Source organism: Nomascus leucogenys, chromosome 2 (assembly GCF_006542625.1).
Source record: "Nomascus leucogenys isolate Asia chromosome 2, Asia_NLE_v1, whole genome shotgun sequence".
Lineage (NCBI taxonomy): Eukaryota > Metazoa > Chordata > Mammalia > Primates > Hylobatidae > Nomascus > Nomascus leucogenys.
This window is the reverse complement of record NC_044382.1, coordinates 24,283,471-24,296,989: the sequence shown is the minus strand read 5'-3', so window position 1 is coordinate 24,296,989 and position 13,519 is coordinate 24,283,471. Positions and strand designations below refer to the sequence as shown.

Here is a 13,519-nt window from a genome sequence, read left to right as displayed (position 1 = left end):
TTGTACTGTACAGTGCTGCCTAAAACAGTTTCAGAAATTCGACGGCTACAGGCTGCCTACCCCCTGTGTTACCTTAATGATGTGGACTATAAGGGCTTTGAAGCAGGAATCCGTTCACTGGGAGTGTGTCCTTGAGAAAGTCGCTGAAATCTTCTGCATCTGTTGGAAATATGCCCTGAGTCTCCAAAGCCAGCAAACAAACCAAAAGAAACCCTCAATGCCTCACAAGACTGTTATGAGGATTAAATAAAATAATAAAAATAGCTCTACCATGGGCAACACGCTAAGTGCTTTGCATGCCTTATCTCTTTCCATCCTCACAGACCCAAGGATGTTGGGGCATTGATTGCTCTCATTTTGTAGATAAGAAAACTGAGGCTGAGAAATGTTCAGTAACTTGTGAAGAAAACTGACGTTGGGAAATGTTCAGTAACTTGTGCAGGGACTCCTGGCCCTTGTATTGTTCTGTTCCCTGCACTAGAAGTAGAAGATATTAAATAAACAAAGGGAAAAGAAGAGCACAACTTCCCTGAGATGCTGGGCAAGTCCCTCTCCTTTGTGAGCCTCAGTTTCTCCTTCTGTGAATGAAGGACATGCTTGGATGGTGGGTAAAGACCTTTGAGGTCCCAGTGTTATGGGGTATGTTCACATTTCCGTGAACATAAGCCTTTCAGGACTCCTCCAAAGTCCGATGCTTTCCATTGTCCATTTTGTGGGGATAAATGTGCATTTCTGTTTGTTTTAATAACATTTGTAGGAGCTTTATATAGTGTCTACGTCTGCTTACATTAGACGCTGTGTATTATAGTTAAGAGTCTTTCACGATTTCCCATATAAACCTAGTTTTTTATGAGTTTGGGAGAGCTCAGCTGTAAAAACTCTCTCAGCTGAAAAAATTTTGTTTCTAACAAATCAGGTTTAAATCAGGAGGCTGGTTTCAGACACTTTAGAACGTGCATATTTTTTCTCTTCAGTCACTCTTCATTTTAAAATGAGACTGGCTGATTTCTTAGTTTCGTTTCTTTTGTGAAGATTTAGCAAGACTATAAGGTTAACTGCTGGTTGCATAGAGAGAAGGTATCCAGTGCCTTTTCCATAAGAACCCCGGGTTTGAGGCGCACCTTCTAATCCGGGCTCAGGCTTTGACTGGCTGTGTGACCCTGAACTGGTCACATCAACTCTCTTGGGTTTGCCTTTCCCACATCTGTCCATGGGGAGCATCATTCCTGCCTTGGCTCTCTTGCAGATTATGGGGAGGAAAATGCGCTTATAAAAGTGGAAGTACCTGGGTAAGGTAAATGTGCCAGGCGAACACCAGAGGCTACTGCAAAGAATAACGTGCTGAATTCTTCACCAGGAGAAAGGAGATTCCTGGAATCAGAATGTTACCAACAGGAAAGCACCTTGGAGCCTACCCTCTTCCTCATTTTCTAGACGGGATCCCCTCAGAGCCCTGACAGGGGAAGAGGGTTCCAGAAGAATGCTGGAATTCGAATCCCAGATCCTTTCACATAACTCCTTCCTTCTTTTTTTCTCTACCTTACTTTGGGGACTGAGGTAGATCAGACTGAGAGAAACTGTATTTGGGCACATACGTATGTATGCACACACACACACACACACACACACACCCGGAGGTGCTCCGAGATGTGGGGGAAACAGGTCTCTGGAGGCAGCCGTGTTTGCACTTTGATACAAGTCCTATCTGCCATCCATGTGACCTTGGACAAAATCCTTCACCTCTCTGAGCCTCAGCTCCCTCAATATTGACCTCACGGAATCCTGTGAGGCTTATATGAAATAATGCATGCTAAGAGTTTAAATACTTTTCTTTATAAATGTTAGCTGTTACTATTTCATTCATCAATAGACTTTAAATGTAAGAAAAAAAGACTTTGCTGTGTACAAGGAATAATAAACTCTTCAAGACAAATATTTTCTGTTGTATGTTAATTGATCGTTATTAGGATCTTTTCATTGTATTTACGCCCACAGTGCCTAGCACATGGTGGGCAGACAATAAATGTATGTTAAATAAATGGTGTATTGAAAGTATGCTGGCAACAGAAGAAATTGGAAGGAAATTGCAGCTTAATTTTTATTGCAAAAGTAATACTTATTCATTATAAGACATTCAGGAAAAATACGGCTAAGCAAGAGGAAAAGTCAAAATTACCCTTATTCCCACAAGTCAGAGGTAAAGGTGTGAAAGTTTTGATGTATATTCTTCCAATTTTTCTCCAGGAATAATATTTATTTATTTTTACATGAAAAGGGTCACAATGGACAGTGTTTGGTGTAATGTGGGAGGACGTTTTCTCACTTAATATATCGTGAACAATTTCCATGTCAATTCCCACATTTTTTCTAATGGCTGAGTAGTAACCAACTGTACTGATGGCTTTATTGAGCCAGTTCTGTAATTATAGGATATCAGGTTCTTTCCCGTGTTTCACTCTTTAATAGAATAGTCCTATAGTTAACGTTTTGTAACATCAATATTTCCTTGCAGTAAACTCCTGGAATTTACTTTTAAGTTGGTAACCATTCCATTTTTCCCATTTTTAAAAAAAGATTAATTCAAAAATAATAAATAATGACCCTGCTTCTGCCACAGCTGATTTGAGGTGTCTGACAAACCTCGTTGAAACCTGGGCAGAGAAGAAAGTAAATGTCAGGCTCTAAAGATGTTTTCAAAGAAGGGAGGGCTAAGGAGGGGTGGGAGCCTGTAGAGCCAGGGTGGCAGCGAGAAGGGTTGGACCCCTAGTCTGCAGACCCTCAGCACAGAATGGTTTGTGAAACCTGGGGCAGCTCCGAGCCGTTCTCTGGGCTCGGCTTTTCCAGCTGTGCGGTGGGAGCTGGGGATATGGCGTGGGAGTGGGAGGCCGCTGGAGTCAGGAGTGGGGAGAGTGGGGGACTATCCAGTGACCATCTCAATGGGCGCCGGATCCGTCTCCGCTCCCGGGTTCAGGGACTGGACGTTTCTGAGTTTAGGGCTGCAAGGCCCTCTTCCCAAAGAAGGTTTGGGGCCAGCAGGATTGGGTTTTCTGAAGAGGCCTGGTTATGCCAGACTTGGCTTTGGCGGCCGCTGGCGGGTCCCCCTCAGCGCCCCCTCTTCTTTCCCCGGCTATAAGAAAGCTAGACCAGGGTGCACATTCTTCCCGTGCCTAGGATACTTCACGGTGCTAAAAATAGTCCTGGGAGCTGGGACCTGTGTATAGCCAGAGGTTTGTGTGTGAGCGAAGTTGGAGTCCTGGGTTCGAATCTAGATAAGCTTCCCTCCGTGCTGTGGGGCTTAGATCAGCTCGCTCCCCGAGTCTGTTTCTCCATGCGCGCCGGAATTTCTAAACGGACTCCCAGAAAGAAACGGAAAGAAAGAAGGTAAAGAAAAGAAAAACAAAACAAAAAGAAAGAAACTTTGATTTTTCTCTCTGCTCCTCCCCAAGGGCCCTGGGGCCTCGGGCCGAGTACTGAGGCCGAGGAAGGGGTGCGTCGGACGGGCTCATTACCGCCAAGTGTTGCCCTAGTTAAATCGCGGGCCTGTTTGATCTGGCGGCGGGTGGCGAGAGGGAAAAAAGAAAAAAGTAGGGGGGCGAGAGTAGAGAGAGAAGCTCACACCTCCCCCACTGTTTCCTAGCGCCCATAAAACACCTTTTATTAACTCCTTCGCGTCCAGGAAGGCCCGCGTGGCCTCTCAGCCCTGCTACGGTGTTTACAGCCAAGACTAATGGGGTCCCATATTCACCCCGACGCTGGGACAAGGCGCCTGGGGCACGCCTGGTGCCCCGCGAGGCCCTGCCCCAGAGCTGCCTGAGGTCTCCTTTCTTGTTCCCAAGCCGAGCGCTCAGGCTCTAGGTGCGCAGAGCGAAAGTTCCAAGAGAGCCGCACGGGTCTCCCCTCCTCCTTTGCAGTGAGCGCCGCAGACCCGCAGGCGCTGCAGAGCGTGCGCTCCCTGGGGCAACCATGGGAGCTGTTGGGAGACACAGACGTGCTTAGCGCAGTGCCTAGCACACAGTTGCACGCAACCAAAGTATTCGTACATTATTATTTCTGGAAGTATAAACCACTGCGTTTGCCCGCCCGAGTTTAGCCCAATACACATCCAAGACCCTTGGCAAATGCACCGAATTTATACCCACCACACCTAGTCATGGGTGCGCATGTGAGAACACAAAGACTGGCCCTCCTGCACAAGTGCCCGAGTGAGCACGCCTACACACATACACCCCATCCCTTTGCACAAATCCATATGCTCTCACAAAGAGAAACCTAAATACCTCAATTTAACATATAAGCACTCACAAGCTTATTTTACTCAGGTATAAAATAATAATAGCTGCTGTGACTTGTCAAGTCCTTACTGTGTGCTTGGAGCTGTACTAAGTAGACCCTTGTTGGCCCCTGCACAGCCTCAGGCTCCGTATGAGTTGCTGCACTGCCACACGTATATCTATATGTTGAGAATTTCACATACATGAACATATTCCCGGCCAACACCCCCTCTCCTGAGCTACCCTGTCCCAGTGATAGGATTCATCTGTGTGCTAGGCCCCCTTCCCTCCCAGTAACCCGACAAAACCACTCTTTGCAGACACCAGTGGGCATACTGACTTCCAGACAAGCACGAATACTCACGCACAAAAACCCTAGCCCAGGCTCTCTGAGACTAATTCGTTTCCGTTTTTGTTCTTCCTCGTTCCCATAAGTTATCCCCACCTCCCGTTCTAGTCTAAAGAGAACTTTGCTCTTTGTTCTTGAAATACATTCTTTATCTGCCCGCTTCCCTTGATTTCAAGTTTGGTTTTGTATTTATCAAAAAAAGAGGAGCAGGAACAGAAGGATTTCCACCTAGTAGAAACCATGAAAGTCGGTGAGGGACCCCGGCTGAGACATGACACAGGCTTCAGATGTTTTCAGAAAATGTTTTATTAATCAAGAGCATAGACACTGCTTTGACGAAGGGAGGGGGGCTGTGAGTGGTCACACAGACTTGAGGTAGAAAAGGGTTGGGGATGGCAGGATGGACAAACACCTGAGCACAATAGGCATGGTAGGTAGTTTAAATACATAAAAACTTTCCAACACAGGGAAAGCTTTTATTTAGATAGAAACAAAAAGGAAGGAAAAGAAGGAAGAAAAGAGAGAGACAGAGAAAGAGAGAAAGTGTTTCCCTTGGAACTAAACAGGAAGTGCAGCGACAAAAAGAAAAATAAAATAAAACCACCACGATTCGAAGAACAAAGGGCAGTCTTTCATCTTCCTGCGTCTGGTTCTCTTTCTCAGGCAGAAAAGAATTTATTCCTTATTGCATTTTAATTAGAGAAGACGGCGTCGGGGCGGATCATTTGGAGGGACAAGAAAGAAAGAGCCAGATAGGGAAATGGGGATACGGCTGAGGTTCTAAATTCGCTCCAAAAGGGTGGAAGAGTGCGTCTTTGCGCCCTTGGGTACGACAGTCCCTCCTTCTTGCATGGTGTCGCCAAGGGCCGCCCTCGGGCGGGGGGTGGATATATATATATTTCTCTTTCTCTTAATGTATTAAAAAAATTCAAAGGACATTGCACGTGCGATCCAAGTGTGTGGTTGCAGCCGACGACCTGCCGGCGCTCAGCGGAAGCTCTGCGGGATGCGTAGCACCAGCCGCCGGAGCCCAGAGCCTGGCGTTCGCCTCTGCCTTCCTCTCCTCCCGGGGCTTCAGGAGTGGCTGGCCTGGCCAGGTTCTCGGCGCGGGCCTAGGCTCACTGGTTTAACTCCAGCGCCCAGACTTGCTGCGGCCAGCCGGTGCGTCCTTTAATCCTCTTCTCGCCTGGGCCCAGGGCAGGAGGAAAACCTTCGTGCTGCTGCTGCCAAAGGACACACACAAGAAAAGAGGCGGGAGAGACAGGTTTTAATTTTTCTGCTCCGATCGCCCGGCATGGGGTAAGATGGGGAGGAGGGGAAGGTGTCGGGAGTAGTAACTGGGAGTCTTTAAATAAGTGACGGATTTCTGTTTGCGAAATAGGCAAACAGGCTCGTAAATTTGCCTTTATGCGCGGAGTTCCTGGGACCCGGGATGGGCTGGGCAGCTTCGGGAGGTTTGGTAAGGAAAATGTTCTGCGTCTGGTGAAACTGACGCGCGTTGGTTTGGCTTTAGGACACCTAAGGGAGATCGCAGGGTATTGGAAGGGAGGGGTGGAAATTCACGGTTCTCTCTCTCTCGCTGCCCCCCACACATTTCCGCCAGCCTCCCAACCTGGTTTAAACATCAGGGCTTGGATGCAGGCTTGGGGCCCCCTAAGCCGGAGCTGGGAGCCTCAGATACGGAGGCAAAAGAGCGGGCAGTCGGGCTGGCCTAGCGTCCTCCTTCCCGCTCTTTCAGCACGAACCAAGCGGTGCTACTTGAAGGAGGCGGCGACGCGTGGGGGCCGGGATCCGCCCAATAACAACTTCTTTCGAGGCGCCGCCCGGCCTGCACCATCCCCAGTCCGGGGCAGCCGTTTAAAGACTCGATGCCTATCTGTCTTTCCCCCGTCCCCGGATGAGCTTTCATCAGTTTACCACAGGCCCCTGCAGGTTAGATAAAACCAGGTGGGGCGCTTCAGCTGGCTCCACTCCGCTACGGCCTTGAGCGCCCCAACCTAGAGAAACAGATTGGCCAGCCTGAAAATCCAGCTCTCAGAAGCCCCCAGCCCCGGACAGCCGGACGGAATGCCAGGAAGTGTCACCCTAACTGGAGAGGATCAAGAAGGCCAAGACGAGACTGCGCTCTCCAAAGCTAAAAGAAGTGGCTCTTATTTACATGCAAAGCCACTGAAGTCGTCCTCAGAACCAGTCCATGGGGAGTGGAATTCGCCCTGGACTGAGTAGAAGACCCGATCTGTTTTATTTCAGCTCCACTCTGGAATCCTCAGATAGGTGCTCTTTCTGCCCGGACCCACTCTGGGCCCTCAGTTTCTCTATTTGTACAATGATGGAAGTAAACTAGCCGGTCCAGCAAAGGCCCTTTGAAAACAGGAACCGAGCCTGGGCACATAAATTCAAACTCAGAGTAAAGAACTCTAACACATATTCTTAACCTGGCTTCCAGGAGAGCCCAGGAATGAATCGGGACTTCTCCAAATTGGAAGCAAAATCTGTGGTGTGTGCATTTTTGGAGGATCCGAGGCTCCAAACAGATTATTCACTCAGTATTACAAACACTCTCCCGTATTACAAATGAATTCTATGACGAATCTGCCTCCCTCCATGCACAGGATCGCACGCTGTGACCAACCATCTCAGAACTCTTCACAACCTTTCCAAATCGGACACACGACAACACAGCCTCCTTCGACTGCCTGCATGGCCTGACGGTGCTCACCGCGCCTGCACCCTTGGCGGGAGCGTGCAAGCCCCAGGACTCACCAGCTCCCTTTTCCGCTTGCTCTCACGGCCGCCATCCGCCTTCTTGAGTTCAGCCTTGAAGGCCTCGGGATCGCCAGACTGTGCATCCTTGGCCAGCACGTCCATCAGGTAGGCGATGTAGCTGGTGGCCAGGCGCAGAGTCTTGATCTTGGAGAGCTTGGTGTCGGCCGGCACGTTGGGGATACACTCGCGCAGCTCCGCGAATGCGCTGTTAATGCTCTCCGTGCGTCTCCGCTCCTTCTTGGGTCCTGAGCCTTTCCGCCGGCCAAGACGGCCGCCAAGCGCCTCCAGCCGCCCGGGGCTCTGCCCAGGCCTGGCGTCAGGACCGTAGGCGGCGGCGGCTGCAGCGGCCGCGGGCGGTGGCCCGCCCGCAGGGAAGTCCGGGGCAGCGTCAGCCGGGCTCAGCAGCCAGCTCTGGAAATAGGGCCTTTCCTGATGACAGCGCGAGGCCGGACCGAAGAGGAAGGATTCGTGGAGCATGGGGTGTGCAGGGTGCGGGTGGTGATGGTGGTGATGGTGTGCGTAGCTGCCCACAAGGTTCATGTTGGAGCGGCTACTGGCCTGCGCCGCCAGCCCTATTAACGCCGCTCCATGCGCCCCAGAGACTGCCGGGGCCACCTGTGGGCTCTGGAGCCGCGCACTACTGGGAGCCGGCTTTGGGAGAGTCCGGGCAAGGCTGAAAATGAGACGCGCAGCCCTCTGTCTTCTTGCCGGTTTCTGCCGCGGGCGAGGACGCCGATGCCCAAAGACCTGTTTAACCCTTCTGCGGACTCCCCTGCAGATCTGGCTTATATAAGACCGCGGCTTTGATGTCAACCTCTCCCGGGAGCCAATGGCAGGGGGGCGGGGATAAGGAAAAGGGGGAGTGGCTATCCCAGGTTTTACGCTCAGCCTGCGCCACTCTAGTCCGCCAGCAGGGACCCGGAACCGGCCCCGCCTCTGCCCCTCCCACTCAGCTCCCGGCTCGGCGCGCTTAGGGGGGCGGGCGGCTGGGGGTGTTGAGGGGGCGGGCACGGGGACTAAGTACTTGAGGCACAGGACTGCCAACGCCCTGGACTGTTGCTGCCACCCCCTCCCCACGGATCCAAGGAAAGGAATCTAGAATCACCAAGCGAAAAGAAGGCCTACACCTAGAGCCCCCCTTTTGATTTTACAGATAAGGAAACTGAGGCTCAGGGAAAGAAAGCTTCTTGTTTCTAGACTGTCTAGAAGTGTAAATAGGAATTCCAGCAGTTCCCAGTCCCGAGCTCCAACTGCTGTGCTCGGCGTCAGAGCTAGAAGACCAGAGGGCGCTGCTGAAGGCAGGATAGGCCCCTAACGTTCTTCCCTAACACCTTCCAGCCCTCCACCCCCACCCCCACCCCTTAGTCATCGGCCCTTTCTGGAGAGACTGGGAGCCGCTTGTGCACGGGGTCGTTACCAGCCCGCCAATTCTGACCCAGCCTCAGGCAGACGGGCACGCAGCTACTGACCAGCGAAGAAACCTTTCGGAGGCAGGGGTAGGGGTGGGGCGGAAAGGAGGAGGCGGACTCCAGGCCCACAGGCATCGAAGGGTTTGTTCCCGGCTTGAGGGCCTGAGATCCACTCCGGCCTCCCGGGTCCCTGATCCATTCCGAAGGCCAGCCTGGCTGGCGCAGAGACAGTCTGGCGTCCGCCTTGGGCCCGGGGCATCTGGCCAGCAGGTCTCCTCTGGTCTGTCCGCAGGATTCGCACCGAGACCTGGGAGCGCGGCTACGTCGGGCCGCTCTACCCAGATCATCACTCCTTAAGAATCTTTGATTCTTTAAAGACACCGGCCCCGGAGCTCAGACCGCGAGACACTGGCATTCGGCGGTAGACACACGCAGAGGGGACCAAGACTGCACAGCATCCGCGAGGCTCGCACCGGCAAACGCGACGTCCGGCATCTCTCACGCATCCGCGCAGAGGCACGACTTGGCTGCACGACCCTCCGAGATTTCACCTCGGGGGTAGGGCCATTCCCTGCCAGCCGGACTCTCTCCACCGGGGGCTTTCCCCAGGCTCGCGTTGGAATCTGGGAATCCCGGGGTGGTGACGCTTCAAGCTGGGGACTCTCGGTCTTACCTCCCGCTGTGGTTCCTTTCTGGGCTGATGTCCACCTACCTGGGTCCCTCATTCTCTCAACCTTTCTCAGCTCAACGCCCCTCCCTCGGTGTGGTAGAGGGAGTGTGCCTCTCTTCAAAGCAAAGTCGAGGGGAGGGGAAAAGGAGAAGTGAATGTGAGTGCTCTTTTTAGAAAGCAAATCATTCACCCATTCAACAATTATTTATTGATGCCTGCTATGTGCCTATCATAGTTACTAGTCCAAAGGCAGAGGGAGAAAGGCCCATTCTCTCCTTGCGCAGATATAGAACGTGAAGCCCAGAGAGGAAGAGCGATTTTCTCAAGGTCCGGTAGGGCGTGGATGAGTGGAATTCCACTCCCGGTCAAGAGAGTAAATGAAGGGTGGGGGGTTACATACAGGAGTGAAGGGGACAAACGCCTGAGCCTGCTAGTTCCACCTGTGGGAGCTCGGCAGGGCTGTGGGCCCTGGAGGTGTATGGGGCGGGGGTGCAGGGAGGTCCTGGTTCCTGCCCGAGGCCGGCTGGAAACCCCCAGCTCTCCCCTGCGCCTGGCGCCAGCAGCGTTGGGGTAGGGCAGAGCGCGGAGCCGGAGGCACGCGGGGAGGGAGCGCTGGGCGCCCGCTGCTGCGGCGGCTCTGCGGGGTCCCAAGCCTCCCTGGCCTGGAGGCATTCTAGAAAGAGCGCAGGTAGAGAGTAATTACGCTGTGGAGAGAAGGACCTCAACACACAATCCTCAACACACGCCCAGTCTCTGTCCTAATCCAAGTACAATCTGCAACAGTGCGTCTCATAGCGGCACACTAGGCCCTCAGATTACACATACACAGGTACATGCACAAGGGCTCACAAAACCTTGCCGCCGTACACAAAAGCCCGTATCTTCATAAGACGCCCAAAAGTATGTGTATCCTCACAGTAATACGCACAGCCACGGTACACACAGCATTCGTGCATTCCTAGGATTTTACACATTGTCTCTCTGTCACCCACAGGGTACATACTCATCACGCTTCAGATGTGTTACACCTAGGAGCCGCTCCCAATCCTCCACTCAGGCATGCACAGAGACCGAAGTCATATTGTAGAAACACATAAATTCTGAATACCACACAAATGCAGGGTTTCACACATAATCTCATTGTCACAATTAAAACCAGCTTGTATCTTCCTAAGATTCTCCACAATTGTATTCACAACACAAACTTCCAAAATCCCATCATACATTTTGTATATTCTCAGTGTCACCACTAAGCCTTCAGTGCACAAGTACACAGTCACAATTTCTACTACATATGCACAGGTGCTCACAAATAAAGGTTCTCATATGCTCACACATAACACACATAGAAATGTGTGGCCCACGCGCCTGCGCATATGAATCCTAGTTGCTTTCATGATATTACACAGATCACTCAAGATTGTATACATCCCCCATTTATCTGGCCTGGTTAGCGTGAGGGGGAATGCATTATCAGTACTGGGTGAGGAGTCCCAGTCCTATGACACCCCTTGAGGGCCCCGAGACTACCCGGCAGCCCCCCATGGGTCTTAAAGAGCAGGGTGTCTCCAGCTGCCAGTGACGTGGAAAGCACTGCTCCCCAACCTAGAGAAGGGATTCAGTGTCATTTTTCAAGCAGCGCCCCCACCAGAAACTCAGCCCTAAGGGACCTCCTGAGGCTTGGCGCTGGGCAGCCCCCAGCAGGATGACCTCGGGGGAGACTGCAGTACAGCTAGGCTCTAGACTGCCTTCTCAGAGACCCCAAAATGCTTTACTCTAGTCCGTGGAGAGCAGCAGAACTCCCGGGATGGTGGGGACCTTGTAAGATTGTTCTCTATCTCTGCCCCACGCTATATTGTAGGAGGAGGTCTGAGACCTAGGATTTCGGCTAAAATTGCTTTAGGCTGGCAGGCAAGAGATGTGACAGGCAAGAGTTCTGGCTTTCCCCATCTAGCACCTCTTTGTTCCTTTCCAGTTCCAAGCCTCAGTTTCCCCATTGGCAGAAGAAGGGAATAGGATTGATAGTCTGGAATTCTGGAATTCCCAGCTTCTCACTATTGCAGGGACTCTGCCCTTGTTCCTCCTGGGACTTAGCGCTCAGCTCAGGGATCCCTACAGAAGGACTCCGCTTTCCTCTAGCCTACCTCAACAGACCAAGGACTAGCACTCTCAGAGTCCTAGCCCACACTGCCCCTGCAGCCTCCTCTTAACGCACCTTGCTCACCTAAAGAGTGCCTTCAGGGGGATTGGCCTTCTTAGTATTTTCAAATGCAGGCTTCTCCGTTCTTCCCCCAGTTGTAGTGATGAGACCCGGCAGGAACTCTTCTTCACCCTGTTTTACAAAGTAGAGGGCTTACGCACGTAAAACACATTCTGCCTTGCTATGGAATCGGGCCCATCTGAGTTAAAACTGTGCACATCATTCCTCCCTGTGTGAAGCTTCTACACCTCAATTTTCTCTTCTGTAAATTGGAGGACAATAATAACCTCTGTGGAGGGCTGGCGTAAGAGTAAGCACAAGGCGAGGCTCTTAGCACAGTGACAGTAAACCTGGATAAATTGTGGCTCTGTTTTTAGGAATATTAATTTCATAGGGGCGGAAATGGAATTACATGCCGCCACATGGCTACAAAGCTCTGGACGGGGAGAAGGACCAGGACATTGAATCCTCCCTGCAGGGCTCTGTTCTGACCTGACCTAGCTGCTTCTGACTGCCTTAGGGTCCTTCCTGTTCCCTACTGATCCTACACAACCCAGCCATCATAAGGCTGGAGATAAAGAGACATCGCCAGGTGTAGGAATTATGTTGCCAGAGACACGAATTCCAGTTCCAGATTCCACCCTCCACCCCCATGTCCCTCCCTAAATGACTTGGTGGGGGGTGCAGTCTTGCCACCTACGGGACTCAGTTCCCCCATCCATAACGGTAGGACAGCTGTACCCGAGCAATGCGAAGGTCCCTCAAGCCTGGACGTTCTGCAGTGGTGGGGTCTCGCTCTTGCCCTAGCCCCTCTCCTACCCTCACCCCTATCCGCGCCCCCCGGACTGGCAGGCCTCTGGAAGCCCAGGCCGCGGCGCCTACCGCAAAACCTTCTCCCGCCACAGTCCCGTGACCTTGACGCCACTGGCAATCCCCGCACCGGACCCCTTATCTAAATAGGGCAGTAAATCAAGGACCTGTCAGGGCTCGGGTAATTACAGGAACTCCATAAAAAGGACCCGGCCGGCCGCCTGTTTATATTAGCGCGGTGTAAAATATTCTCGCTGTCTTGGGGAATCGCGTCGCGCAGTAACGCGCCATAAATCAGCCCGCGGACCATTTACCCCGCAGCTTGAGCGCGCAAATCCCTTAAACTTTTCTCTGCCATATCTGAAGAGGACCTAGGACTTTCCAATCTGGCCCAGCCTGCTCCCAGGGTTGGGAGGACAGTCGGGGCAGGGAAGAGATAGGCACGGAGTAGATTGCTCCTGGGAGCTCCAGGGTTCTGTTTGCAGACGGGAAACGAGCCCAGAGAGGGGAAGGAACTTTCCTAAGGGCACGCAGCCAATGAGTGGCAGACGCGCGGCTAGAGCCCAGATCTCCAGAGGGGACCTGGGGTGAACAGCAGCCTCTGTGTCCCCTTATTACCTTCTTTCCTGAGACGAGGATGGTCAGGCCAGAGAGGGTCCAAGCAGGAAGTGACCTTCCTTACCTTTTGCCTAGGAGGTTCTTGCCATTGTGCACAGAATTATGTGTCAATGCTTTTCTGCGCAACGGTAGCCCCTGATTACTGGCAAAACACAGGCCCAGAGGATGGGGAGAGACTTGACCAAGGGCACACAGATAGAAATCGAAGACCCTCCCCTGCTAAAATAATTCATTTTGGTTTATCTCCTTCAGGCTCTTTCTTAAAGAAAAACTAAGAGAGAGTGCCTGTGCATATATGTGTGTGGCTGTGTGTATGTGTGTGGGGGGGTCATTTGTGCCCATTCTCAGGTCTGTAACAGGCCTCAAAAATACAAAATCTATTTAAGGTAAACCTGCTGCTGCCTATTGTCCAATGAGTAACATAAA

The 13,519-nt window shown here is 52.0% G+C and overlaps 1 protein-coding gene across 1 annotated transcript; it reads right to left on the bottom strand.

Moving 5' to 3' along the window:
* Positions 1-4,911: 4,911 nt before the first annotated feature.
* Positions 4,912-8,179, bottom strand: HAND1 (heart and neural crest derivatives expressed 1). The gene is made up of 2 exons (XM_003276567.2): positions 7,384-8,179; positions 4,912-5,843 (listed from the first exon to the last, which is right to left on the bottom strand). The coding sequence occupies exons 1-2, from the start codon at positions 7,924-7,926 to the stop codon at positions 5,739-5,741; spliced, it is 648 nt and encodes a 215-aa protein (XP_003276615.1). The 5' UTR covers positions 7,927-8,179; the 3' UTR covers positions 4,912-5,738.
* Between the last annotated feature and the right edge of the window lie 5,340 nt (positions 8,180-13,519).

Excerpts from the sequence above, each read along its gene's own strand:
- HAND1 (XM_003276567.2), bottom strand. The coding sequence starts at position 7,926 with ATGAACCTTGTGGGCAGCTACGCACACCATCACCACCATCACCACCCG. Across the intron at positions 5,844-7,383 it reads GCAAGCGGAAAAGGGAGCTG|CAGCAGCACGAAGGTTTTCC; the intron begins GTGAGTCCTGGG and ends GTCCTTTGGCAG.